We start from the raw sequence: 26398 nt of genomic DNA, 5'->3' as shown, positions 1-26398 counted from the left end.
ACACACATAACATTAACTATGGGAAGTGACAGAAGTGTTAATTAACTTAATTGTGGCAATCATTTCACAATGTATATCATGTCATCACATTGTTTTATGTTTGTTTTAAATATATACAATTTTATTTGTCAATTATACCACAATAAAGGTGGAAAAATTACTGAGAAAAAAAGGAAAGGTGGGCTGTGTGGGTAGGGTGCTGGGCATTTTGCTTTCTCCTTTCTCCTTGTTTCCCTCAACCTACGAATCCTTCTGAGGGCCCACAGGTAAGTCATGAGCATGCTCAGTAATCCCACTCACCCCAGATGACAATTATAAAATAATTACAATATTTATTCTAACAAAAGCCTAGACAAGAATATGATCAGAGAGTCTACTTAGCATATGTTTAGGGGGTGCAATATAAAAGGATCTGGAGTCATTACCCAAGTCTGGTGGCTTTTCCAACTCTTCATTCTCCTTGTAGCACACAATGCTGCTAATCCTCCCTCCTTCCTTCCTGTCTGCCTGCCACAAATTCACCAAGTGCCACATGGGCCCAGCACTGGGTTGAATGCTGAGATACAAGGATGTAGATGACACAGTCCCAGCCCCAAGGCCCACCCTCAAAAGAACATCTACTAAGGGGGTTTGATGGGAAAACCTTTAGTAGATTTTCACAGAAAGTGTTAAAAGAGCAGAGATGAAAGAGGGAAATGAAGTGGGCAAGAGAATTCTGAGGATGAGATTCAGGACAGGAGGGGCTTTACTGAGCAATTCAGTGCAGCATTGGTGGGCATCTTGAGGTGACACACAGAGCTGTTACTCTAAAGGACCTTAAAGTCTAGTGGGGAACTCTTGTTGGTTTTCATGACATTATATTCTTCTGGCCTTCCTCTTCTCTCCCTGACCATTCACTCCTTTAAAATCCTCTATGGGGGGATCCCTGGGTGGCTCAGCGGATTAGCACCTTTTGGCCCAGGGTGCGATCCTGGAGTCCCGGGATCGAGTCCTGTATTGGGCTCCTGGCGTGGAGCCTGCTTCTCCCTCTGCTTGTGTCTCTGCCCCTCTCTCTCTCATGAATAAATAAAATCTTTAAAAAAAAATAAAATCCTCTATGTACCCTTCCCTACTTTTTCTTGTCCATGCATCTGCCCATGGGCCCCTCGTCTCTTGTCTCTCAGTATCATCCACATCCTGTGGGCATTAATAGATTCCCCCATCAAGAGGATTCAGACATATATACATTCCTTCTTGAGTTCTAGATTCAGATTTTAGACCCACACACTTCCTTGTGTTCTAGTTCAGATTGTCAACTACATGTCTCCAAATGAATGTCCTGCTGCTAGTCTCTTCAGATTCAACATTCAGGGGACAATATTCATCAGCCTATCAATTCAAAAATGTGATATTATTTTTTTCTTCTGCCCTCTAAATCTTCGTGTTCTGTGAATTTCAAGTGAGGCTTCATATCTATTCCTTTCTTTCTATTCCCTTTGACAAGATCCAGTTTGAGCCCCCCTGATCTCCTGGGACTCGTGATGTGAATTTTAGTGCTATACCCTCTGAATTCATCTCTTTTCATCCCTTGTTCATCTCATCTTCTGCTGCCAGATTAATCTTTCTAAAGTATAAATGCAATCATATAACACTACCTCAAATGGCTGGCAACTGCTTTCTGACCAATGTTTGAATTCCTTAGCACTGCATCCAAGATTGGCTACCAATGCTCCTAACACATAGCACAGTGCATGGTAAAGAAGAGGTAACACAGGTCAGTTCTTTTTTTGAATGGATGAAATTAATATGGCTAACTCTCTGGTCTTATTTTCCTTTTCACTGATGCTACCCTCTGACCAAGATATTACCCACTATTCCCTGAACCTTCTGAGCCCGTTCTGCTTCACACCTTCTCTCATTCTGTTCCAAATGTCTTTCCTTCCTGCTGATGCCTAGCTCATATGTCCCCCTGTATCCTATGGATAACTATAATGAAACACATTTCATCTGCATTATGTTTTATATTTTTTGAAGTATTTCTCACACATTATCTTGTTTTGATGTTCAAATCACCTGTGGGAAGGAATTATTACTGACATTTTATGAATTCGATATCAAGAAAGGTTAAGTGACTTGCCCAAGAGCTTATGACCAGTAGTGACAAAGATAGACCTAGAACCAGCAGCACTTCTCTGCTGGATCATACTAGTCCCTGAAGGCTCTCCTTTTACTCCTCCTGGTGTCTTGGTAGCGGTCTCTGGGACAGTCTCTCTTCCCATCTCAAATACACACAATTACCTGTACTACCTTGTTCACTAGATTCTCTTTTAATTTTTTTTAATAGATTTTATTCATTTCTTCACAACAGACACACAGACTGAGGCAAAGACATAGGCATAGGGAGAAGCAGGCTCCCTGCAAGGAGCCTGATGCAGGACTTGACCCTAGGACTCCAGGATCATGACCTGAGCCAAAGGCAGACAGACGCTCAACCACTGAGCCACCCAGGTGCCCCTCTCCTAAATTAACTGATGTGGCTAGACCTTAAATATAAAATGCGCTGCTACAAAGCTGTGATTGAAATGTTAAGTGTGACTGAATGTTGTTTATTCAGTTTTTGTACTTTTTAATAATTTTTCAATGTGAATATAATTGACAATGTTCCATTAGTTTCAGGTGTTATGACATAGTGATTTGACAAATTTATACATTATGCTATGCTCACCACAAGTGTAGCTACCATCTGGTACCATAAATGTTATTATAGCATCATTTACTATATTCCTTATGCTAGGCCTTGTATTCCCATGACTTATTCATTCCGTAACTGGAAGCCTGTGTCTCCCACTTCCCATCACTCATTTTGCCCATCCCCCCATCCCCCACCTCCCCTCAGGCAACCATCAGTTTGTTCCATGTTATAGGTCTGATTCTGCTTTTGGTCGTTTATTAGTTTTTTTTTTTATGAATCCAAATGAGTAAAATCATATGGTATTTGTCTTTCTCAGTCTGAATTACTTCACTCAGCAAAATATCCTCTAGGTCTATCCATGTTGTTGCAAATGGCATGATCTCATCACTTTCTATGGCTGTGTAATATTCCACTGTGTGTGTGTGTGTGAGAGAGAGAGAGAGAGAGAGAAAGGGATAAATTGGAATATACATGAGATACGTATAAAATGGGGTATATTCAATGGAATAAATTCTCACACACTCTCTCAATACATATATGTCACATTTTTCTTATCTATTTTTCTAATCATGGGCATTTAGGTTTCTCCCATATCTTGGCTATTGTAAATAACGCTGCAATAAACAGGGGGTGGCATTTATCTTTCTGAATTAGTATTTTTGTTTTCTTTGGGTAAATTGTATTTTTAATTTTTTGAGGACCCTCCATACCGTTTTCCACAGTGGTTGCACCAATTTACCTTCCCACCAACAGTGCATGAGGATTCCTTTTTCTCCACATCCTCATCACTTGTTATCTCTTGTCTTTTTGCTTCTAGACGTTCTGACAGGTATGAGGCAATATCTCACTGTGGTTTGATTTGCATTTCCCTGGTGATGAGTGATATTCGAGTATCTTTTCATGCGTCTGATGGTCATCTGGACGTCTTCTTTGGAAAAATGTCTATTCAGGTCCTCTGCCCATTTTTTAATCGTATTGCTTGCATTATTTTGGTGTCGAGTTGTAGAAGTTCTTTATATATTTTGAATGTTAGCCATTATAGGATATACCAGAGGCTCTCCAGGGATGGCCCCAGGTAACGAGATGAAGCAGGGGCTCAGGTGCTCCACAAGAAGCTGGCAGAAGCACTGGTCCTCTCCTGACCTCTCAGCGAGGATCTGGTTCCCTTGAAGGCCACAGGCTCCTAAACCCACTGCCTGCCTACAGGCTCCAAGCTCTGCCTGGGGAGATGGGCCCTAACCTTTTACTAGCTAAAGATCTTTCCATTCCTTCCCCTTGGGGAAGATGTACAGCAGTATCAATGTGCGTGTTCTTTCTGCATCTCGTGATTGAGTCTCTATGCTGCCATTTAGAAGAAAAAGAACCTCCTTTAAATTCCATGCCCAGCATCCATTTTATGCCTATGTTCTCTGCTCTATTCAATTGTAAACTCTTTGAGGACAAGAACTATAACTTAATCATCTTTGTTTCTTCTCAGTACCTATCATTGTCTGGCACAATAAGCCTATCAAAAGAATGAAATATTGTGCAAAAAAAGTATGACCCTGCAAATGAAATGCACAGCATTATACTTTATTGGATCTCAAAGGTATTATTTTTTCTAATTTATTTAAAATGATCTTCTGAGAAACTGAGTGATCAATGTAACCAGAGCTACTCAGACTTTCAAAACTTAAGATACTCCATACAAAGGACGAGCTTTGTCACACATATGCAATTATGTGACATTGTTTGGTGCCTTTGTGATAAATATGTGCTCTGTATAGTGTTAAAAATACCATAACTAAAATGTTAGACTATTTCTTTTCTTCTTTTTTTCTATAACTTATCAGACCAAATTATCTTGGCTAGGGCTAGCACATTACTTAGTCTCACTGCAAATACTGAAATATGGTTTGCTCCCAAAAATGTGATTTAGTCTTACATGTATCTGTACCTAAGAGATACATGGCATTTATCCATTTTGCATAGTGCCCAACATCATGGAAAATAAATTCTGGGATGCCTGGGTGGCTCAGCAGTTGAGCACCTGCCCCCGGCTCAGGGCGTGATGCACGGTCTCAGGATCGAGTCCCACATCGGGCTCCCTGCCTGGAGCCTGCTTCTCCCTCTGCCTACATCTCTGCCTTTCTCTGTGTCTTTCATGAATAAATAAATAAAATCTTTAAAAAAAAAAAAAAAAAGAAAGAAAAGAAATTCCTGGGAGTGAGCTGCCCACCTAGCACACAGGTACGAGCAGTCCTACCCCGGAGCCCACCACTACCACGTTAGGGATTCACTTCCTTTTCTGATGGTTTACTTTCCTTGCATAATGAGGAAGTTCACTCAGAGCTCTGATCCCTCTTTTTTGCTGCAATTATGGGATTCTTGCTTGGATCTAATTTACAATTAGAAATTATTAACTCCTGGTATGAACTCAAATAATGATGATTTTAAAATTAGTTCGTTATTTGTGGATTACAGGAAACCTGCTTCTATACAGCGCTTAGAACATTAGTATTTTCTCATTTTATTTGTGTTACCTTGAATGTACATGAGGAGCAAATTAACCCTTTGTAACTATGGGTGAACAAGCCTTCTTTGCTTGCTGAGGAGCAAAGACTGAGCTACCCAGGGTGAGGGGAGAGGTGATGGCACCCCGGCAAGTGGTGGACAGCGAGAATACCACCCATCAAGACCTGATGAGAAGCAGCTTTTTGGTTTTTAATTAAAAACATAACTTTTAAAATGCCTCATTCATTTTTTGTTTTTATAGACTCAAAACACAGGAATTTTTCTTAAATGAAAAACAGAAACAGTTTAAATTTTTTTTTTTTTTTTCAAGCAAGCAAGTTAAAAAAAGGAAGGCCGGGAAATTGTCCTTTGTAATCCTGCCAGTCTCAATTTTGATTCTTTGTGCAACGAGTATCAGGATAATAATATTCGGTTGAAAAGAAAGAGAAGAAAGTTCCAAGAAGCTGTTTTGATTATTTGATAGGCTGATGTCAGGCTGGCTACTGGTACTGCAGTTGCTTTGACAGATGCAGAGAAGAAAATCATACACAATAATTTCGACATTTGAAATATCCTAAGTAAGCTCCCTATATAAGGAGATCCTATAAAATGTCCATGGCAATACCTAGAGTTACTTTTCACTACTTCCATTAGGGTCGCAAATTGAAAGGGGGCTGCAGATAAAATCAAAGTTAGACGAAAGATAGAGGAACGGAATGTATTACATGCCCGTTATTGGCTCCTCAGTTTTGTTGAAACAATTGGCATTTAATCCTAGCCACACCCTAAGATCTTGCGGAAAGAATTCAACATTTTATGGTTGCACAGATTACGAAATACTCAGTTTTACCCGTGGGTATTTCCTGACATTTCTTTGGTAAACTGTAGCCATAATAGAAGATATCAGGAATTGGTGCAAGAAATAAGTCTAAAAAGCCATTGTCACTGGAAAGATGAAAGCAACTTTGATGATCAAAAAGAAGTCAATAAAAAAAGATAGAAAATGGTCCCTGGATCCTTCCCTATTGTTCATCTGGGATTTCTTAATTTCCCTACTCTCAACATGTCATGGAATTTTCCGTGTGAAGTTTTGCCATGAATTAAGGGTGATGTCAACAAAGTTTTACCTGAAGTCGTGTTTTGTCACCGACTGGAGAGGCCCCGGGGAGGGAGGCCGTTTCCTCTGTTAGGCAGCCGGTGTCCTCTGAGCCGGGGGGTGAGCTCAGCTGACCTCAGGGGCACACGGGCCTGCCGGTGAGGGGCACTGTCATCCGCAGCCACGTCTGCTCGCCTCGGGTTTCCTGGCGCTTGGCCGCGCTCTGCCCACGGAGGCCGGCGGCAGCTGCCACCGCAGCCAGCGCCCGCGCCCGCGTCCTCCAGTCAGGGGGGCGGGAAGGGGCTAGAACTGATGCACCTGGGCTGGAATCCACCTCTCCTCTTCACCAGCTGAATGCGCCTGGACGAGCTGCGCCGCCTCCTTGTGAACCGGCGACAGTCCTGGCCTTACACGGCGGGCATCACGCCCAAGGAGCGAACACGGGCGGTTCTGGGACGGCCTCGGTCGCGGTCGGGCCTTTGATCGAGAGTAGTTATTACTCGATTCTTCATCCTCGTCCTGTCTCATGTTGGGACACTGCTCACCGACCGTTCACGGGGCTCCAAGCGAGTCCCGCACAGCCTCGTACGTGCACCTACACACGTATTCGTGCTTCCCGTGTGTACGCGGCGCGCACGTACCCGGATGTGCGTCGAGGGCCGCAAGGCGCCCTGCGAGTCGTCACAGCCACGTACATGCACGTACGCACGTATTTGCGCACACCGTGTGTACATGGCGCGCACGTACCCGGATGTGCGTCAGGGGGCCGGAAGAGCCCTGGGAGACAAGTCACAGCCACGTACATGCACGTGCACATGTATACGTGTATCCCATGTGTACGCGGCGCGCACGTACCGGATGTGCATTCTGGGGACGCAAGGCGCCCTGCGAGTCAAGTCACAGCGACGTACGTGCATGTACGAGCGTATTCGTGCATCCCGTGTGTACGTGGCACGCACGTACCGGATGTGCGTCAGAGGGTAGGAAGGAGCCCTGCGAGTCGTCACAGCCACGTACATGCACGTAGGCACGTATTCGTGCATCCCGTGTCCGCGGTGCGCAGGTACCCGGATGTGCGTCAGGGGCCGCAAGGCGCCCTGCGAGTCAAGTCACAGAGTACTAACGGGCGGCATCTCCCGGACGCGCGCGTCGGCCTGTTCGCGCCCACCCCACCCAGATCCTGGTTGTAAACGCTGCAAACGTGAAAGACGTTTCCCTGTCAGCCTTCTTCAGCGTTTACTGTTCCCACGAGGTCACCACTATCGAACCTCGCGTTTCTACGGGACGAGCGGGTCCCGTAGGCGGCGTCCGTGCAGAAAGGCCGGTGGCGCCTGGGACGCTGTCAGCACCCCTATACCAGGGGCTGGGGGCTGGGGGCTGGGGGCACGGCAGTTACCAGAGGTTTCGTTAGGCCTCGCGATCTCTATGGATGACGTGGCTGACTTTTTAGACTTTAACTCGACTTTAACTTTTAAACTTTGAACTCAAAATTACCACAAAGAATACACCACTGCAACCGGAAGAACTGGATGAACATAATCCTGTCTTTGGAAATAAAATAGGCCATTAGCTATTGTCATGGCCAGATTACCCTGGTTATAGGAGATTCACTTCATCAGCTTCACGGAAAGACGGAGAGTACGAAGGCTCAAAAGAACGCGGGATCCGCGCGGCGAAGGCGGCCCCGCCTACCCAACGCCACCGCCGCTTCCGGCCCCAGGCCCTCACCAGCGGGGGATCCTGATTGGTCCAGGCTGCTTGGCGGCACCTGAGCCCTCTGGCCTGGGATTGGACAGGACAGGCTGAGCATGTGACTGGTCCTGGCCAATGGGATGTGGAGGGGAGGCAAGCGCGGATGGGGCGGCGGGGTCCGGGAAGGGTCTCCGGGCTGTGCAGCGGGACGGCCCCCCGGACGCCGCCTGCGTGTGTGCGGCGCCTGGGGCTGCGGCCGCCATCCGAGCAGCGGAGCCTGGCCTCCCCGCAGACTTGCGGTCGAGTGAGGTCAGCGGCCCCTAAGCTGTTTATGCCACCTGGGCGGGGGGGGGGGGTGTTCTGTTAGTCGCAGGGCGCCTCGCCGAGGAAACGCATCTGCAAGCTTCCAGACCTGGAGAAGGGAGACCCCCCCCCCCCCCCAGCAGCCGAGCGGGAGCGGGACACTACCTGTTCCTGGGACTCCAGTTCCCTGTGCTGTAGTTTCTTCTCTGCGCACCGCACCTGGTTAGCGCGGGCTTCTAGTTCGTCTTGTAAAGCCTGAAACGGTGGAAGATAAACACGGAGACGTCAGAAATGACGCTAGAAATGAGACCACCGGAAAGGCCTCGGCTCTAGTCCGCCGTTGCTGCTGTTCCGCAGAGCTCGGGCAAACAGAACCAGGCCTTTAGGGGCACGCCCCGGTGCTTTCTGGTTCAGGAAGAGCGAGTCTAACAAATTCCGAAGGTAAGACAGACAGACACTAGCAGGTGTCAGCTCAGTTAATAAACATGTCTCTGATACCCCCGGCACAGAGACGCAAGCATGCAATGAAGCATAAAGCTGTGGCTAATTACAGCAGCTCTGTGGTCCACCTGCAAGGTGCGCTGCCCTCGGAGAAGTGTGGTGACAGCCTGGGGACTGTTAGTCGGACCAACACGTCAGTCTTCCAGATTATTCTCATAGTAACCTTAAAGGAATTTCTTTATTAAGTCGTGAAGGATGGTGTGGAATTTGAGGAACCCGTCAGAAGTTTACAGAGAGGAACTCTCTCCGTTGCCAAGTGGCCGCTGGAAAAGAATTCTGGTTAATATGGGGAACTCAGAACCCATGAGGTCAATAATTATCATTGCCTCAACTACTATTTTGAGTGAAGAGGTAAATTCGAAAAGATACAATGCATTCAAACACCTTGACATAATTATGGATATGATATGCAGAAAGTTACAGTGAGAAGAACACACGGTAACTGTAAAGGTGTCAAATAAATTCTCAAAATAAAATTCAATCAAGACAACGGACTTCCTGCTAGGTGTCAAGAACTGTGATAGCATTTTAAATAAAAGAGTAAAAGAAACCAGACAACAAAAAAATTCCCTCTTCTCATGAAGCTTGTATCACATTGGGGGGTAGACAATAAGCAAATAAGTATAATATGTCAGTGATAAGTGTAGAGGAGGAATTAAGCAGGGCAGGGCAGATATTCTGGAGTGGGGTCAGTGAAGATCTTATAATTCTAAACAGATGGCCCAAGAAGACTTGAGCAAAGACCTGAAGGAGGAGAGAGAGCAAGTCATGGACATCTGCAGGAAGAACCCTCCAAGCAGGGGACACTGTATGTGCAAAGGCCCTGAGGTGGCATGTTCGAGCCAGTGTGGAGAGTGGGCTGCAACCACATCAGAGACATCCTAGATGCCAGGTCCCATGAGGTCATACAACCTCAGAGGGCAATTGAGAACTTTAGCTTTTATTTTATTATTATTATTTTTAAAATGTTTATTTATTCGTGAGAGAGAGAGAGAGAGAGAGAGAGAGAGAGAGAGAGAGAGAGAAGCGGGTTCCTCACAGGGAGCTTGATGTGGGACTCGATCCCAGACTCCAGGATCACGCCCTGAGCTGAAGGCAGACGCTCAACCACTGAGCCACCCAGGTGTCCCGAGAACTTTAGCTTTTATTCCGAGATAGAAGGAAAGCTACTGGAGGGTGTGGGCAAGTGTTTTGGTTGCCACGAGGAACGGATGGGCAAGGTGTAAGGGCAGAAGCAGGGAGCAGGGCAGAGGCCATTGAAACATACTGGGGAAGGATGACAAGGAATTGGTGGGCGGTAGCAGGTGGGGGTGAGGGAAGTGTCAGAGCCCTGATATATTTGAAGACAGAGTGACAGCCCCAAGGGGTGGATGCAGAGCATGAAAATAAGATTCCCAGGATTTTGGCTTGAACAGGTAGAAGAGGGCAGTTAGGGAAGGTTAAGGGAGGGGTCAGCCAAGGATGGGTTGCATCAAGTCTGGAATGCCCATTACGCTCCAAGCAAAGATACTGGGTTTGCCGCTAGGTGTAAGAGTCTGAGGTTCAGACAGAAATGTCTAAGTCATTAAGAATTCTTCCAATGCAACACCAGTCTCTTCTACATACATATACACAGTGGTTCTTAACCTTTCCTGGGGTTCTAGATCAAGCCAGCCAGCATCTGATGAAGGGGGTGTGGTCACTCCCCTCATGGAGAAAGTATGCTTATGATTTTGTCTTTGATTTCAAGGAGTCCACATACTGCCTGAAGCCCATCCATGGATGAACCCCAGGCTAAGAGCCTCTAATTTATTTTTTGTAAGAGATTTATTTATTTATTCATGAGAGACACAGACTGAGAGAGAGAGAGAGGCCGAGACATGGGCAGAGGGAGAAGCAGGCTCCATGCAGGAGCCCGATGTGGGACTCGATCCTGGATCCTGGGATCACTACCTGAGCCGAAGGCAGGCGCCCAACCGCGCCCAACCGCTGAGCCACCCAGGCATCCCAAGAGCTTCTAATTTAAAAAGTCAAATGGTTTGAGGACGAGGTTAAAAGCTTTAGGGGCTCTTTGATACCATGCTTGATTATAAAATCCACAATTCAACCAAGTCTGCCAACCAGCTTGAAGGTATTGTTTATAAATCTGTTATTGTGGTCTGAGAATGCGACTGTTCCTATGTTTGTTGATCAAGTAGCAATTTCTTTTTTTTTTTTTTCCTTTTGGTAGCTACCAGTACAGAGGATCTTCTCTGCTTCTCTGACGGCATCATGGGGGGACTGTAATGATTACTGTCATGGGAAGAACGTTGGCACGTTTTTTTGTTCCCAGTCGTGCCTGCTCTCCCCTTCCACCCTCATCCTGCTGTCAGAGTGATCTTCTTAACCCGAAATCTAATTATGTCAGTCCCCCACTGAAATGCTTAAACAATACTCCAGCATCCCTGAGATGGCGTTCAAAGTCCTGAGCGTGGCTTTCAGGGACCTCTGTCCTCTGGCTCTGGCCAGGCTGAGCCCCACGAAGCCTCAGCGTCATGCTGCTGCCGTGCCCAGGATCAATAACGCCAGGAGATACCACTGACTGCGTGGGGTTTATTTTTAACCCTCACCGCATCCCGGGCAGTAGGTGTTGCTTCATCTATGCTCGAGAGCACATAATTGAGGCTCAGCGAGGTTGAGAAGCCGGCTCAGGTCCCTGTGGCCCGTACTCAGGCTCTGGACTGGAATTTTAAAACACTAACTTCAAATTCTGTACATTTCGCTCCTCGTCGCGCTGCCTCTTTCTCCCTCTGTACCTGTTTTCTCTTTTCTCTGCCTGGAAGCTGCCCCACCTGCTCGCTTGATGGTGTCAATCCTGAGAACTCAGAATGGACTCCTCTGGGCTTTTATCCGTCCAGTGCTTAAGAGAATCACAGTCCAGGTCTGTGCGGGGCTGAGCGACAGAAGCTCAGGGCTCTCTCCCCTTCAGGTCTGCAAGCCGAGGGCCAGGCCAGCTCCACGCCAGACACACACTTGACACTCGACTCATGTTTGTGGAGGGAGCTAATAAATATTTGAACTATACACCCTGAGGAAATGTACTTCAATCAGCAGGGATCCCAAACGTCCTTAATACAGCACGTTAAGCTAAAGGTTATTAGGTTTCTCGAAATACAGAATATACCACTCTACCTTCCAAATACCTATACCTTGTGGCAATATGTTGTGTGGTTTCTGCCACATTAAAAACTACGACACTGCCTGTATTTTTTTTTAGTTTTTAGTTTTTGTTTAAAAAAGATTGATTTGAGAGAGGGGGAGTGCGTGGACGTGTGCGCACACATGCGTACCCACAGGGGGAGGGAGTGGTCGAGGGAGAGGGAGAGAGAAAATCAAGCAGACTCCCTGCGGAGCGTGGAGCCCGGTAGGGGGCTTGACCTCATGACCCTGAGATCATAACCTGAGCTGAAACCAAGAGCCCGAGGCTCAACAAACTAAGCCACCCAGGCACCCTTAGTTTTTATTTCACAGAGAAAAAAATAAAGGAGACGTGTATCTCCCTTGTCTTAAACAAAAAATAAAGGAGACGTGTACCTCCCTTGTCTTAAACAAAACATTGTCCCCTGCTTCCTGCCCTTGCTCCTGCCATGCCTCCAGCAGCAGACCCTGGGAGCAGCTACACGCAGTGTCCCCTCTCTGTCTCTGCACCTTCTTAGCATCCCATTGCACCTGCCAGCTGTCTTCACCATGCTCCTGAGTCCATTTTCATCACAGTCACTTGTCACCTCCCAAATGCCAAAGCTTCCAGAAGCCAATTTTCTTCCTCATCCCCTGGCAGTATTTGGCCCTGTTCACATCCCAGTGTTTTGAATTTTGAGGAACTAATTCTGCGGAGTGAAGCCAGGGGTCAAGTAAGGCTGCTGCGAGAGTGCGGCAGCCAGACAGGACAGGAGGGCTTAAGAGAGGGCTGGGGATGGATGTGGTGGGACCATGAATGGAGCGTCAAGGGAAAGAGGGACGCAGAGAGACCACAAGGCTTTGATGCTGAACGACCATGGAGTATGACACTATGAACTACTAAAGGGCCAAGGAGCAAGCCAGAGCAGTGGGGGTGGGATTTTTTCTTTTTTAAGAATTTATTTATTTATTCATGGGAGACACAGAGAGAGGCAGAGACATAGGCAGAGGGAGAAGCGGGCTCCCTGTGGGCAGCCCAATGGGAGACTAGATCCCAGGACCCTGGGATCAAAACCTGAGCTGAAGGCAGATGCTCAACCACTGAGCCACCCAGGTGCCCCCCAGAAAATGGTTTTTGACCAGATGAGTGTAAGGTGCTGGTGGGACTTGACGGGAGACCAGTGACACTGGGAGAGGGTTCTGAGCAGTGAAGAGGGATCTCAGGCTAAGTACGAATGGGCCACTTCCTTGGGGAAGGAAGTAGAAAGAGAAGAGGTTCACAAACCTGACTCCTGGCTGACATCCCTGTGGAGAAGCAAGCGGAGGGGGAGCATGCCAAGGAGGCCGGTGAGAACTTGGGGGTCAGGGTGTGGCTGAGAAGTTAGCATTACAGGGCTCTGGCTGAAAGCCTTTCTCAGAATTAGACCTGATTCTATCTCCACACTCCACATAGTGAAAAGATGAAGTCAACCATATTTTATCAATATTATCAAAACAGAAGTGAAATTACATTTGCTTTTCAAAAAGGTACCACTCTTCAAATTTGCTCGTAGTTTGAAGATGTAAGACATGATCTTTTTAAGGTTAATCAGAGAAAGCAGTGTGTCTAGAAATTACTTTTATTATCTGTTAAGAAATCAGTTTCAAAAATTGAAAAGTAACCAAATAATATGCCACTTTCAAAAAAGTTAAAACGTCCTTAGATGAAAGGAAAATGACAGTTTATATTGGCAGCTGTTCCTAGCCTCGTATTCTAAAATATTATTAGGCCATTAGGGTTCCAACCTCAGAATCTGACATAAGGACTGTGTGAAAGTGACCACAATTACTCAATCGGTACAAGCAGGAACATTCTTTCGAGTTGTGGCTTCTTTATTCAAAAACCTTCAGATCTGACATTCAACACACACAAAATATCACAACTTTTAGTTTATTCCTGAGAAAAGCCGATGATAATGAAAGAACAGAATGTCCAACACTAGGTCACCAATATAAAACAGAATCCAACTTGCACCGCTGAACTGTTTTTTCTGCAAAATTATTCCCCATCTCTCTGCTCTGCTGTGTTAACTTGCATCATTACTGAAAAGGCAGTTCTTTTCTCCCAATTAAACCTGCCTTTAAATGCCATGGAAGTCAGCTTGCTGTAGGAAGCTACATTGTGCTGGCTTCCAGAGTGCTTTGTTGGTGGTTCGGAACAAAGAATGACACTTTCCAGAAGAAAAATGTAAATGACATAATAAGCTTTGCAAGAACAATGAGGGCATACCACTCTTTAAAAGGGAGCACGTTATAAGAGAATTTGATTTGTTTGTTTAAAATATGAAAATAATTAGGGCAAATTAAAGTCTGAAAGACTATACATGTCAATGGACTTTTGCAGGGTGAGGAGGAGCACTGGTAGCTAGTGTGCCCATTGAATGGCACCTGTGTCAGTACTAGAGCTCTGCTCTTGGTTTGGGGGAGGGGAAGAGTACTATAGTCAATATTATTTTCACAAAATTTGTAAACATGATTCCAAGCAAACCACTCAACTTGTAAAACCATGCATTAAGGAATTATTTGTAGTCTTATTAAAAACCAAAGTTTCGGGCAGCCCTGGTGGCTCAGCGGTTTAGCACCGCCTTCAGCCCAGGGTGTGATCCTGGAGACCTGGGATCGAGTCCCACATCAGGCTTCCTGCATGGAGCCTGCTTCTTCTCTGCCTGTGTCTCTGCCCCTCTCTATCTCTCTCTGTGTGTGTCTCTCATGAATAAATAAATAAAATCTTTAAAAAAATTAAATAAAAACCAAAGTTTCTCTGGCAGTTCGGAATCAATTAAACAAACATGAAATGATGGCAGATACTTGCCTTTTAATAATGAGTAAGTGAAACAAAAGAGTTCATTTCAATTATAAAGTGGTCAAAAAGGTATTTACTGAAGGGAAAAAGTCACTGGAAGGGAGGAACACTGTGCTATAGTGATAAAAAAAGATATAAGGTATCTGGTCGGCTCAGTCAAAAGACCACGTGGCTCTTGATCTTGGGGTCATGAGTTTGAGCTCCACATTGGGTGGAGAGATTGGATAGATAGATAGATAGATAGATAGATAGATAGATAGATAGACAGACACACAGATAGATATCACAATGTTCCCAGTATACAAGGCATATGACAGAGGCTTTCAGATTTAGTGTTTTAGTATGAGCAGAAGTCTTTCTTGAGATCTGACCTTGCCCTTAGCCAACCTCTCAGTCAGCTCCACAGATGGAGGTGGGGGTGTGTGTCCTTTCTGGCTCATGAGAGCTACGACCTTATGAACTTTTTTTTTTTTTCAAAGATTTATTTGAAAAAGAGAGAGAGAGAGCACAAGAAGGGGAGGGGTAGAGGAAGACAGAGGAACAGGCTCCCACTGAGCAGAGCCCAAGCCGGGCTCAATCCCATCATGACCTGAGCGAAAGGCAGATGCTTAACCACTGAGCCACCCAGGCACCCCATAATCTTTTGTCAGTGGGCTGTCTGGACAAGCACATTTGTCCTCATCTCATCCCCTAGAATATCTGTGGTCCTCAGAGGTTCTCAAACTCTCGACTTACCCATCTTTACCAAAACCTCCATTGTGAGAAATTTGGGAAACTACTTTCCAATCAAAACAGAATCAACAGGAAAAAGCTACCCTTCTCTTGAGTCACTTCTGGAAATACTGTCAGCAGAGTGAACTCTTACCATTTTGTTACCAAGACTGTAGGAGTATGAGTCCCCGATTTTTGAAACAGTTCTCACTGACCTGAAATTTAATGCATTTTACACTTCTATTCTGCCTCATTCGATGTTGCCAAGTTTTGGCAAAACGCCTACGTCTGACCTTTCCACAAATCATCATGAGGCCTACGGGGACATTTTTTCTGAGCCTGCAGTAAGTACATTGAGGGGCAAAGGGTAAACAGACACTCTCCTTGGTTCTCTCCCATAGACCATATTCCACATATTCTCTGGGACATGGGAATCTTGAACAGTATAGAGTCCCTTTATTTGAAAAACTGGGTTAAAGCATATCAAAAAAATCATGGATTAAGTTTTGCCCTGTACAAAGTTGGGGTCCTCAAAGTCATTGATTTTGAAGACTTTGGGTTAGGTCTGTGGTCATGAAATAAGGACGCAGACAAGCCTCTGCTGGGTGAAACGCAGAAGGGGCCTCATTTAGCAGAAAGCTCTGCACAGCCGAGGAGTTTAACAAGCAAAAACAGAGTATTTGTACCAAAGATGCTGTCCAGTCTGCCTGGCAAACTGTTGAAAAGTGATGGGTAGATGGGGATTTTGCTTATTATTCTCCCTACTTTTGTGGATGTTTGAAAGTTTCCATAATAAAAAGCTAAAAAAAGTTTTAAGCTTTTCCTACTTAAAAAACATGAAGTCACCATATCCTTCCTTTCATGAGGCTTGAATTTACTATCTTACTTCAGAGAAGACATGATTCATTCATCATTCAAAGGGTAGGAGAGATGTAGGAGGACTTCCCCATGTCTGTCCTGAACATAAAGTTAAGGAAGCAAGGAGTGATGTTCATATTTTGACCTAAGGAGAAGATAACTGGAAAGAGAGAAAGAGAAGGCTTATTTCTATTTTCACTAAGATAGAATTTACAGACAATAAAATTCCAGGTTTATTTTTTAACAGAAGTGGTCTGTTTTCCATTTAAAACACGTAAGATGATTTAAAAGTTTGTGTCATGAAATATCTACTAAGATTATAAAATCTTAATATAAACCATCATCCACTGATTGGTTTATCCATCGACCGGAAATGACACCTGATCTGTGACTACAGGGAAGAGATACTAATTAGGAAGGAGAAATAGGGATGACTCTCATTTAAACCTTAATTGCCTTTTTAATAACGCCCACACTTGTGGAAGCAGCATTACTTTAATTCATTTTACAAATGGTGCTGACAATATTTCTGACGAGTAGGTTTTCCTCGACACGTCGACTGACACAGAAAGAGCAGCTGATTTTCTTTCTACTATTGCTAGTGAAAGCTAAGGAAAAATGAAAGAAAAGCAATAAAATTTCACTATTTTGGTCAGATTTATAGACTTTTTTTTTTTTTTTTTTTTTTTAGCACATTTTGAACAACTGGGATACAGCAGGAAGACCAAGCCCTGTCTCCCAGATGAGGAGATCTACATCTGGGGGGAGGGAAGATGACACAATGGCAGAATGACATTTTTACTGGGTGGTCTCACTGGCTATTTACAGAAGCCACTATGGCTCCTGTCTGATTTGATTTGATTTTTTTAATAGGCTAAATCTACTAACAAAAGTAACAAGTCTTCAACTGAAATGCCAGTCAAGATTTTTTTCAAAGTGATTTCTTCATTTAGACCTACATAGGATGAATAACAAATCATAGACAAGTTTTACTAGTGATTCCACAGTGATGGAGAACGGGTTCATACTATAGATCTAAAGAAAATCAGAACCACAGTCACTGCGGAGGCCACTAATTCACAACATAATATATACTATTCACAACACAATAGTATATATTTTTTTTCCTTATGGCTTACATTCAGGTTCTTAATTTTTTTTTTTCACATTCCAAGCAAGCACTTTCTTCTTCTTCTTTTTTTAACCCTCATAATTCAGTCTCTGGTGATATTGGTATGAAGAAAAGGAGATCTTGGGGGTGTTAACCCCATACATATGTTACTCTTCACATAACACAAAATTCCTTTCAGGTGGAAAGATTTTTAGTCCTTGTTGCAACAAACCACATGTATGAGAAACTGTAGTTGGACATGAGCCATTGCTCTAGTATGTAGTAGGCTACTGATTCAACATGAAAGGCGAAAGTATCGTGGCCAGTATAAAAAACAAGAGTAGCGTTTTTGCCAATGCATAAGAAAATTTTTATTTATTCTCTTTTCTCTTTTTCTCTATTTTCAGGCTTATAAAATTCCTAAAGAACTTCCTTTAAAAGTCCTAAAAATGCACTTTTAAAAATGTTGGCGTTTCCTGGTCTTAACACACAGGTCCCAGGAACAGAAATCATGTTATTCGGAGACTATGACCCACGTCTCCTCTTAAAGTAGCCAGTATTTTTCTACTCAGGAAATCCAAAGCACAAATTCTTATCTCGAGTGGTAGAAATTGAGGATCAAGTTCAAAAACCGTAGCTAGGATGTTTCAGGATCATGGAAGAGGGGAACAGAGTGAAAAGTGTTGAAGTCTCATAGACCACCCTTTCCTGCACAAGCCTGGGGAAGAGGAAGCACCCATAAGTCATTTATTTCAATTTCGACTTTCTTACAATGGCTAATCATTCACACGCGTGATCCCTTGAGCCTGCAGCATTCATTCCAATGAACCATGAACTTCTCCTCTATTAAAGCTGAAGGAGGGACGTGTCAGTTATGAGAGAAGGTGGTTGAAGGAATGGCTACAAGCCTCCCAGCACAGGTGGCTGGATGCTGTCATTGACCAATGAGTGGAGGTGGGGAGATAAAGCAGAATTAGAGTATCTGGAAAGGAAGAGAGAAAGTAAGTTTCTCTGTGATCCAGATTCAACGGTAATACGATGCCAATGATGATCATGAGCGCACAGTGCAGAGAGAGATCAATCATGCAGGAAGCATTTTGGGGCAGGAAGACTATGAGTTGACTGTTAGAGTTGGAGCGTGCACCATGTTACCAGTGTTCTCATCCTGCAGGCACTGGTCCCCAGCTCCAGTAAGGGCCTTCCTGCTGATGGCCCTACAGCTCATCTCCATACACATCTCTCATGTTCCCTGGTGTGGCCTCTCCCACCATCTCTTACGTGTGTGCATGGCTGCCTCACCACCATCGCAGACATATCAAGTCCAAGACCAAAGTCAGGGTGTCGTCCTGAACCAGCTTCCCCCCCCCACCATCCTGCCCATCAGCAACACAGCACTCTTCTTCACTGCCACCCAGGTTTAAACTCCCAGGCCTCTGCGGGTCACCCCTGGTTCCCTCTCAGTCCTGCTTAGTTGTCCGAGTTCCTTCAATTTCTATTTGAAGCTGCTCTTACTTTGATCTTCATTCTGCACACTGGGATTCCACAGTTTTCCCAGTTGTGGCCCCCTGCATCCCCCTGGCAGACAAATTTTCCCCTGAGACTTTTTAGGCCATTCTCCATCTCCAAAAACATAAATGCCTGACCATCTCTTACCCTGTCGAGGTTAGCGTTCCTCTACCTAGTGCCGAATCCTTCCATAATCCTACTGTGCTCAGCATATGAACTCAAAGCTAACATGTTAGCTCCTAGCTCAGGCGCTGTGCTAGGAGCCTTAAATACTCCACTTCCTTTCACAATAACTCTCTGAGAAGCCTCACTGGGGAGGGAGGCAGCCAAGGCTACTACAGATTGCCCAAGCTTTCCAGCTAGAAAGTCATAAAGACAGGAAATGGCCCCAGGTCAGCTGGACACTGCCTGAGCATCTGTCCCATCTGCCTCTCCACCTGCACTTGCTGCTGCCGAGAGGGCCCCCTCTGCACTGCCCTGGGGCCCTCTGTTCCTTCCTTCAGCTTATCTGGAATGCCTTCTACTGTCCACGTTTTCCTTCAAAAGCCGCCCATCACTTGAAATGATCTGGGTTTTTTTTTTTTTTTAAGATTTTATTTATTTATTCATGACAGACACAGAGAGATAGGCAGAGACACAAGCAGAGGGAGAAGCAGGCTCCATGCAGGGAGCCTGACGTGGGACTCAATCCTGGGTCTCCAGGATCAAGCCCTGGGCTGAAGGCGGCGCTAAACCGCTGAGCCACCTGGGTTGCCCTGGGTTTGGTCTTAAGATCTTTAGCCTTTAGCTTATGAATCAAAATGTATGAAAAGAAGAAGGAAAAAAAAGTTTCTGTGTCACAGATTTAATAATAATGATGCCGGTGGTTTGCCTATTATAGTGTCAAAAAGAAGGGCATCACACGGCATTCTGGGTTGAACTACATGCCCTCAAAAAGACATGTTTAGGTCCTAACCCTCAGAACCTCAAAACATGACCTTATTTGGAAATGGGATCCTTGAAGAGGGAATTAGTTAAGAAGAAGTCACAGTGGATCAGAGTAGGCCCTTCATCCAGTACGACTGGTGTTCTTATAAGACAAGAAACACGGGAAGAGGTTGGCCATGTGACACTGGAGGCAGAGACTGGACAGTGATGTATCTGCAAGCCAAGGACACCAAAGACTGCTGGGAAACACCGGCAGGTAAAAGAAGCAAGGGAAGATTCTTCCCCTGGGGACTTCAGAGGGAGCATGGCCCTGATAACACCTTGATCTCGTTTAGTCTCCAGAACTGTGAGTCCATCACTTTCCATTGTTTTAAGCCACTCCGTTTTTGGTACTTTGTTATGGCAGCCCTAGGAAACTCACACCAAGGAACTTCCTTGCCTTACACGTTTTCTCTCTGAAACATTTCAGCGTGTGCGCAGACACACACACACGCACAAGCACAAACAAGCGCAATCCTTTTGTATCACTTAGTTCTAGACTTCATTTTGTCCACGTAAGGACTGACAGCATTCTCATTATGCAACAATCTGGAAACTTGGGAGATTTTCTCCAAAGTTGGCATTTCAAGAGGATGACAATTATATTTACCCATTTGCCTTTCTATCATTTTGTGTCCAAGCTCCTATCAAGTTATAAAGGCAGTTATTCCAGTAAAACACTGACGTGTTCCTAGACCATGAAGGAGGAGATGCCCAAGACACAGAGACAGAGAGCCTAGGTGAGCCTGTTTCTGGCACTCCCACCTTTGCATAGAGGATGGAAACGATATATGCCACATAAAGTATTTTTCTCTCTTTTTTTAACCCTAAGATACTGTGATATCTGGAGCCAATACTTCCGAGAAAGAAGTTTAAAATTTTCTGTTTAAACCACTTAGAACGAGAGGATTTACAAAGGTCCTGTTTAATGTTCAGCTGACACATTGTCAAAAACATTTATCATGCAACCTTTTGAAGTTTCTTCCACTCCCTCTTAGTTATTAAAGCTTGGATTGCAGTTAGTTATCAACAACAAAGCACACACGTGATAGTGTTTTTCTAGTCAGTCTTTCAGGCTGATTTCTGAACTAAGCAAAATTAAATTCTCCTGATCAGAAAAAATGATTAGTGACCTAGTTTTCATGCCGAATGCACAACACAATTGATCTCTGCAATTGCTGCTCTGTGGACCTAGAGACAATGGAGAGGACTTGGAAATTTCACTTAAGTGTTTCATAATGCTCCAAATTGTAAGACTCTTCAGATATAAGAACGTGCCACTTAAAGTTAGGCTGCAATTTTTTCAGGGACAATTAGGAAACAGTGACCTCCATCACTGAGATTTCTCTGGCAACTTAATCCTAGTATAAATTTCTTCACATTGAAAATAACTCCAGTTCACATTTTCACAAGAGGAATGAAACCTCTTTCTAAATAATTCCATTGGATAATGTTTTTAGAGTGTACACAATATATTAGATCTCATTGGGAAAGCAAAAGTTGGGTAAGACTCGGTCTTACTTTTTAAGGAGCTCACACTATCACAGCAGATATGCAATAAGCACAAAAAGCAGGGGAGCACAAGAAGGGTCTTAAGCATCCAACTGGGAAAACAAAAGAAAAGAGGGAGGACAGACAAAGAAGTTCAAGGACACCATAAAGAAGCAAGCAGATAAATACAGAATGTGGGACATTGTCCAGGGACCACGGACTCGGTTTCTGTAAGAAGTCAATAGATGGAGTAAAAAGAAAGAAAGGGTCTGCTTTCAACTGAAGAAGATATAAGGTAAATAACCATCAAGTGTCACATTTGGATCTTGTTTGGATCCTGATTCAGACAAATCAACTGCAAAGTGGCATTTTAAGCTCAACTGGGGATATCTAGCTTGGAAGCAGGCATTTGGTGATACTAAAAGACAACTGCTAATTTTCTGAGGTATGATAGGGGCACCGTGGTTGTGTGAGATAATGTCCGTATTTTCTGGGAAGCGTTCTGGAATATCCAGGGTAAAACGACACAACGTCTGCAGTTTGCTTTAAAGTATCTTAGCAAAGAAAACAGGGAGAAAAGATAAAGCACATGTGGCCAGACCTTGATAATCATGGAGTACCAGCCTCTATGCTTTGGGTAGGTTTGCAATTTATAATAAAATTTTGAAATATACGTATACAGTAACATGACTAGGTTGGGGAGAAAGCACGGCATCATTAAGTAAATCATCAGGTGGGATGTGGCACTTGGGGGAACTCGTGAATGGTAGTTGCAATTTGGACAGGCAGGTGGGGAAAGGGAAGGACTGACTGCCAAAGAAATAGCCTTTGCGAGGGTAAATAAGGGGAAAATGGGGGTGCACCTGGCAAAAACCTGCAGTCCAAAGGAGCAGCCCTTGGGAGTGGGGGGGGTGGTCCTGAAAATGGAGTCAAGGTCAGAGCATAGAGGCCTTGAATGTCAGGCTGAGTTTACACTTAATCTGGTGAGGAGATGCGCTTTGGTGCCATGCTTAAACTCAACAGAAGTATACAGAATTACTTCCTAGACACCAATGTCCCAGGCTTAGCACGTACAAAACCGGATGTATTATCAGTTCCCCTGCTTTCCTCCCCTACCCTCCTACACACCCCACCCCTTTGCCTAAACCCATCTCCCTACATATTCAGATCTAGATTAATGGAACCCATATTCCCCTAGTCATCCAAATCAGGAAACTCCAGGACACACTGAAGCTCCTGTTGGGTCACCTACCTGCCTTCTAGATGCTTCTGCTCTCCAGCCTTCAGTCAGTCCCTGAGCTTGCTGGCTCTTATCTGGGCCCTGCATGCACCTGGAGGTCTCTCCAGCTCACCGTCGCCAGAGTAACCACCCGGATCAACCTCTCCCCTAGGGAGCAGCACCAGCGTCACCTGCACAATCCGGCCAATTATCTCCAAGGTAAAACCCCAACGGCTTGCTTCTATTCCACTTACTCCCCTCCCCTAGAGTCCTATTCATCCTCACTAAGCCCTGTGGATTCAATCTCTTCAATACCTTTTGATTGGGTCCTCCTGGTGCCATCTCAGCAGACGTCCTACTGTCCACAGAGCAGCCAGGTACGACTTCTAAGGCCTATCTAGAAGTTATCATTGAATCCCTCCTTCCCTCACCTCCCCTGCTGCATGGGATTCATCAGTAAGTGGTGTTGCATCCACCTTACAACGTGCACAGCCACCCCCTTCTCTCCTCGCCACCTCTGCTTCCACCAGCCCCATCTGAGCCATGGCCACCTTTCACCTGAATACTCCCACTAGCCTCTCCCTTCATCTCCTTTCATCTCCCTCCAACACGGTAGTCAGATCGACCCACTGGAGGTATGAATAGCTTTCACCTGCTCAAAACTGTCCAGTGGCTCAGTGTTAGACTTGGAATCCTCTCCCATTTCCCCCGAGGCTGGTGAGGCTCTCATCACCTGGCTGCCACCTGTCCCTAAGGCCTCTTGTGCCAGCTTCTCTCTGGTCCTGCTGGTCCAGCCACACACTGGCTTCCTTTTGTTCTTTGAATATAGCCCCATTTATCACCACCTTTGAGACCCACCCTAGCTCTTCCCTGCCTTCAGGAATATTTTCTCCATGAGCTTCACACGGTCAACTCCTTGTAGCTAGTCATAGACTACACATCACTTCCTTGGGGACACCCTTCCTGACCAGGCAGTTGAAACTGGCCACCTGGTCATACTTTATGACATCCCACCTTAGGTCTTTGCAGAACACTTATTACCATTTGATACTTTCCTTCCTTATTTTCTGTTTCTCTTATTTAGACCCTAGGAGGCCAGGAATGGATCCTGTTCACCACTGGATTTCTGGGACCTAGAATAGGGCTTGGCATATTAGAAGGTGCCAGCAGTAAATACTTGCTGTAGAGTATCTGATCAAGTCCTCCTCTCTTTAAAATATTCCAAAGGTTCGTGCCTAGTCTTCAGGCAATGCCTCTAGGACTCCTTCCTCCCTGTCTGCTTCTGCCAGGCACCACCCTTGCCCACCCCTCATGCCATACTGGATCTCTGAGTTGGTCGTGCCAGGCATCTTGCTCCCACCACAGGGTTTTACATATTGCTTTCTTTTTTTAAAAAAATATTTTATTTATTCATGAGAGACAGAGAGGCAGGGACATAGGCAGAGGGAGAAGCAGATTCCCTGCGGGGAGCCCGATGCAGGACTCGATCCCAGGACCTCAGGATCACGCCCTGAGCCATTTAGGTGTCCCCGCATATTCCTTTCTATCTGGAGCATGATTTTGTCACTTAACTATTATCTCTCTCCACGCATCCTTTAGACCCCAGCTTAAATGTCACTCTTCTAAGAACAACCTCTCCAGTCAGGCCAGCACCAATGGCCTCTCTTTGGTTCAGGATCATCATTTTCACATTCATGTCTGTGATTGTTTTATTTGACTGGCATCTGTTTCTTCTTCTAGCCATATTTCCCATGAGGGCAGGGGTTGGTGTTGGCACTGAAGGACTTTAAAGACCACTGTGGGAAACAGCTCTTTCTCCTGGGAAATGAAACTTACTGACAGTGGGGGCAGGGAAGCTGTGAATTATGTCTGAATTCCAATCTCAAAGGACATTAATGAACATGAACATCAATGCTTCTAAATACGTAGCAAAAATAACAGTCATGATGAAATTATATGCCATCATTGATCTTGGGGTCATGAGTTCAAGTCCCACATCAGGCATAAAGCTCCCCCCACCAAAATAAAAGATGAACATTTCAGAAGTTTCCAACTGGATTTTTTTCTTTAAGATTTTGTTTTCCTATGTGAGTTAAGAGAATGATAAAGATTAAAACTTTTTGTGAATTACTGGATTAACAATTACTATTGTCAGGAACATAAATGTTTTCCCTCAATCACTAGCAGTAGCGCATGATAAATACAAAGAAAAAACCTTTAATAGTGTTTCCACAGCTTTCAAATCAGCTTCAGTCAGAGACAGTGATGTGTAAGGTAAGCCACGACTTCATGGACTAGCATGGACCCAGCACACTTAAAGTAGGGATGCAAATAGTTAAAAAAATATTTTTAGGCAAAAAATAAAAAAAAAAAAAAATATATATATATATATTTTTATATATATATAAAACACCCCCCCAACAAGGCTGGTTCTTGGCAGAGCTTAGTCAAAATATATTTTTCAACCTTAACTTTTCAGTATATGTGCTGCCGAAGCGAGCGAGCACTCAACCTTAACTTTTCAAAGGCTCCTTTACTAATGAATTCCTGTAACTAAAACTGGAAGGCTAGCCAGGCCCCTTTGAAATGAACCACCACAAACCAAACACCTACAGCTTCAGATGAGTTGTTGTTTCTCTTCAAAATGGACAAGACTCATTTTAGCGCATTATGTGATGAGTATCCTTGAAAAAGATGAGGTCTAGGAAATCCAGTGTTTTAAGTTAATTTTTAAGAATTCTATTTCCTCATTGGTTTATTGCTCACATGGCTTGTTAGCCCAACTTCTGAAGAGCCAGGAACCTCTCAACCTCTCACTAGTAGATGAAACTTTGCTCTAGGATCTAATATCAATTTAAAAAATTATTTTACTCCCCTTCCCCCAGTTTTTATATCTTCCTTCTGATTGTAAAGTAATATGTTGCTACCTGAAGGAAAATTTAAAAAGCATAAAGGGGAAAATAAAATTTCCACACTCCTTGCACTCAGACGTAACCACTACTCACACCACAGCTTTTTCCCTACGTGTATGAAGCTAGCATGTTGAACTTGTAGGACTCACTGAGTGTGATCGTGGAGGCTCCTGCTCTCTGTCTCCCACTCTCCTGTAATCTTGTTTAGTGGAGGGAACTTTTCTCCTGTCCCTGGGGGAAAACTCAGAAGGGGCCTTGAAAATGCACACATACTTATTCCATTTGGATTGTTCTGAACAAATTTAAACTGTTCCTAAAAGAAATTTCATCTAAGGCAAGACATATTTAAGGGACTCCAGAGCACCACTCTATGGCTTAATATGAATGTACTTTTGCTTTCTGTTTGTCTTTGAACCAAGAACTTGAAGCAGCTGGGGTGGTTCTGGTGGAGCCCTGCACCCCCACATCCCTGAGGACAGCTGAGATCAGACTGGAGACTTGTTATAGTTTACTCTCCCCTGGGAATAGCCCTTTAACATGTGTCTTCACCTTGCCTCCTGGGCTTCTGTTCTTGGCTGCAGTTCTCTTTGTATGTTGATCTTGGCCTGCTGGATGGAGTGGCCCTCTTCACCCCCTCCCTCTTCTGCACAGAGGAGGCACACTGAGTGGGACACTATCACCCCGTGCCCATTTAGTGATTATGTATCCAAGGTGCATGGCGATCAACAAGACAATTCCTGAGATGCTCTAAGTGAGGGAAATCAGGGCATGAAATTAATGGTTCTTGCCCTCACAGGGTAATTATACTTTTTCCCATAACTCATGGATAAGACACACAGAAGATGAATAGCAGAACAAAAAATAAACACCTCTTCATCCACCTCTTTTAGA

At 44.6% G+C, this 26398-nt stretch overlaps 1 protein-coding gene across 6 annotated transcripts in view; it reads right to left on the bottom strand.

Moving 5' to 3' along the window:
* Nucleotides 1–26398, bottom strand: part of CEP112 (centrosomal protein 112) — a 400471-nt gene that overhangs the window by 35561 nt on the left and 338512 nt on the right. For all 6 annotated transcript variants that reach the window (XM_055323886.1, XM_055323903.1, XM_055323913.1 and 3 more), the window contains one exon: nt 8421–8510. In XM_055323886.1, the coding sequence (XP_055179861.1) occupies nt 8421–8510 (90 nt within the window). The remainder of the gene's footprint in view (nt 1–8420; nt 8511–26398) is intronic.

Source organism: Nyctereutes procyonoides, unplaced genomic scaffold (assembly GCF_905146905.1).
Source record: "Nyctereutes procyonoides isolate TBG_1078 unplaced genomic scaffold, NYPRO_anot_genome, whole genome shotgun sequence".
In the NCBI taxonomy this organism is placed as follows: Eukaryota; Metazoa; Chordata; class Mammalia; order Carnivora; family Canidae; genus Nyctereutes; species Nyctereutes procyonoides.
This window is presented reverse-complemented; position numbering and strand designations above follow the sequence as displayed.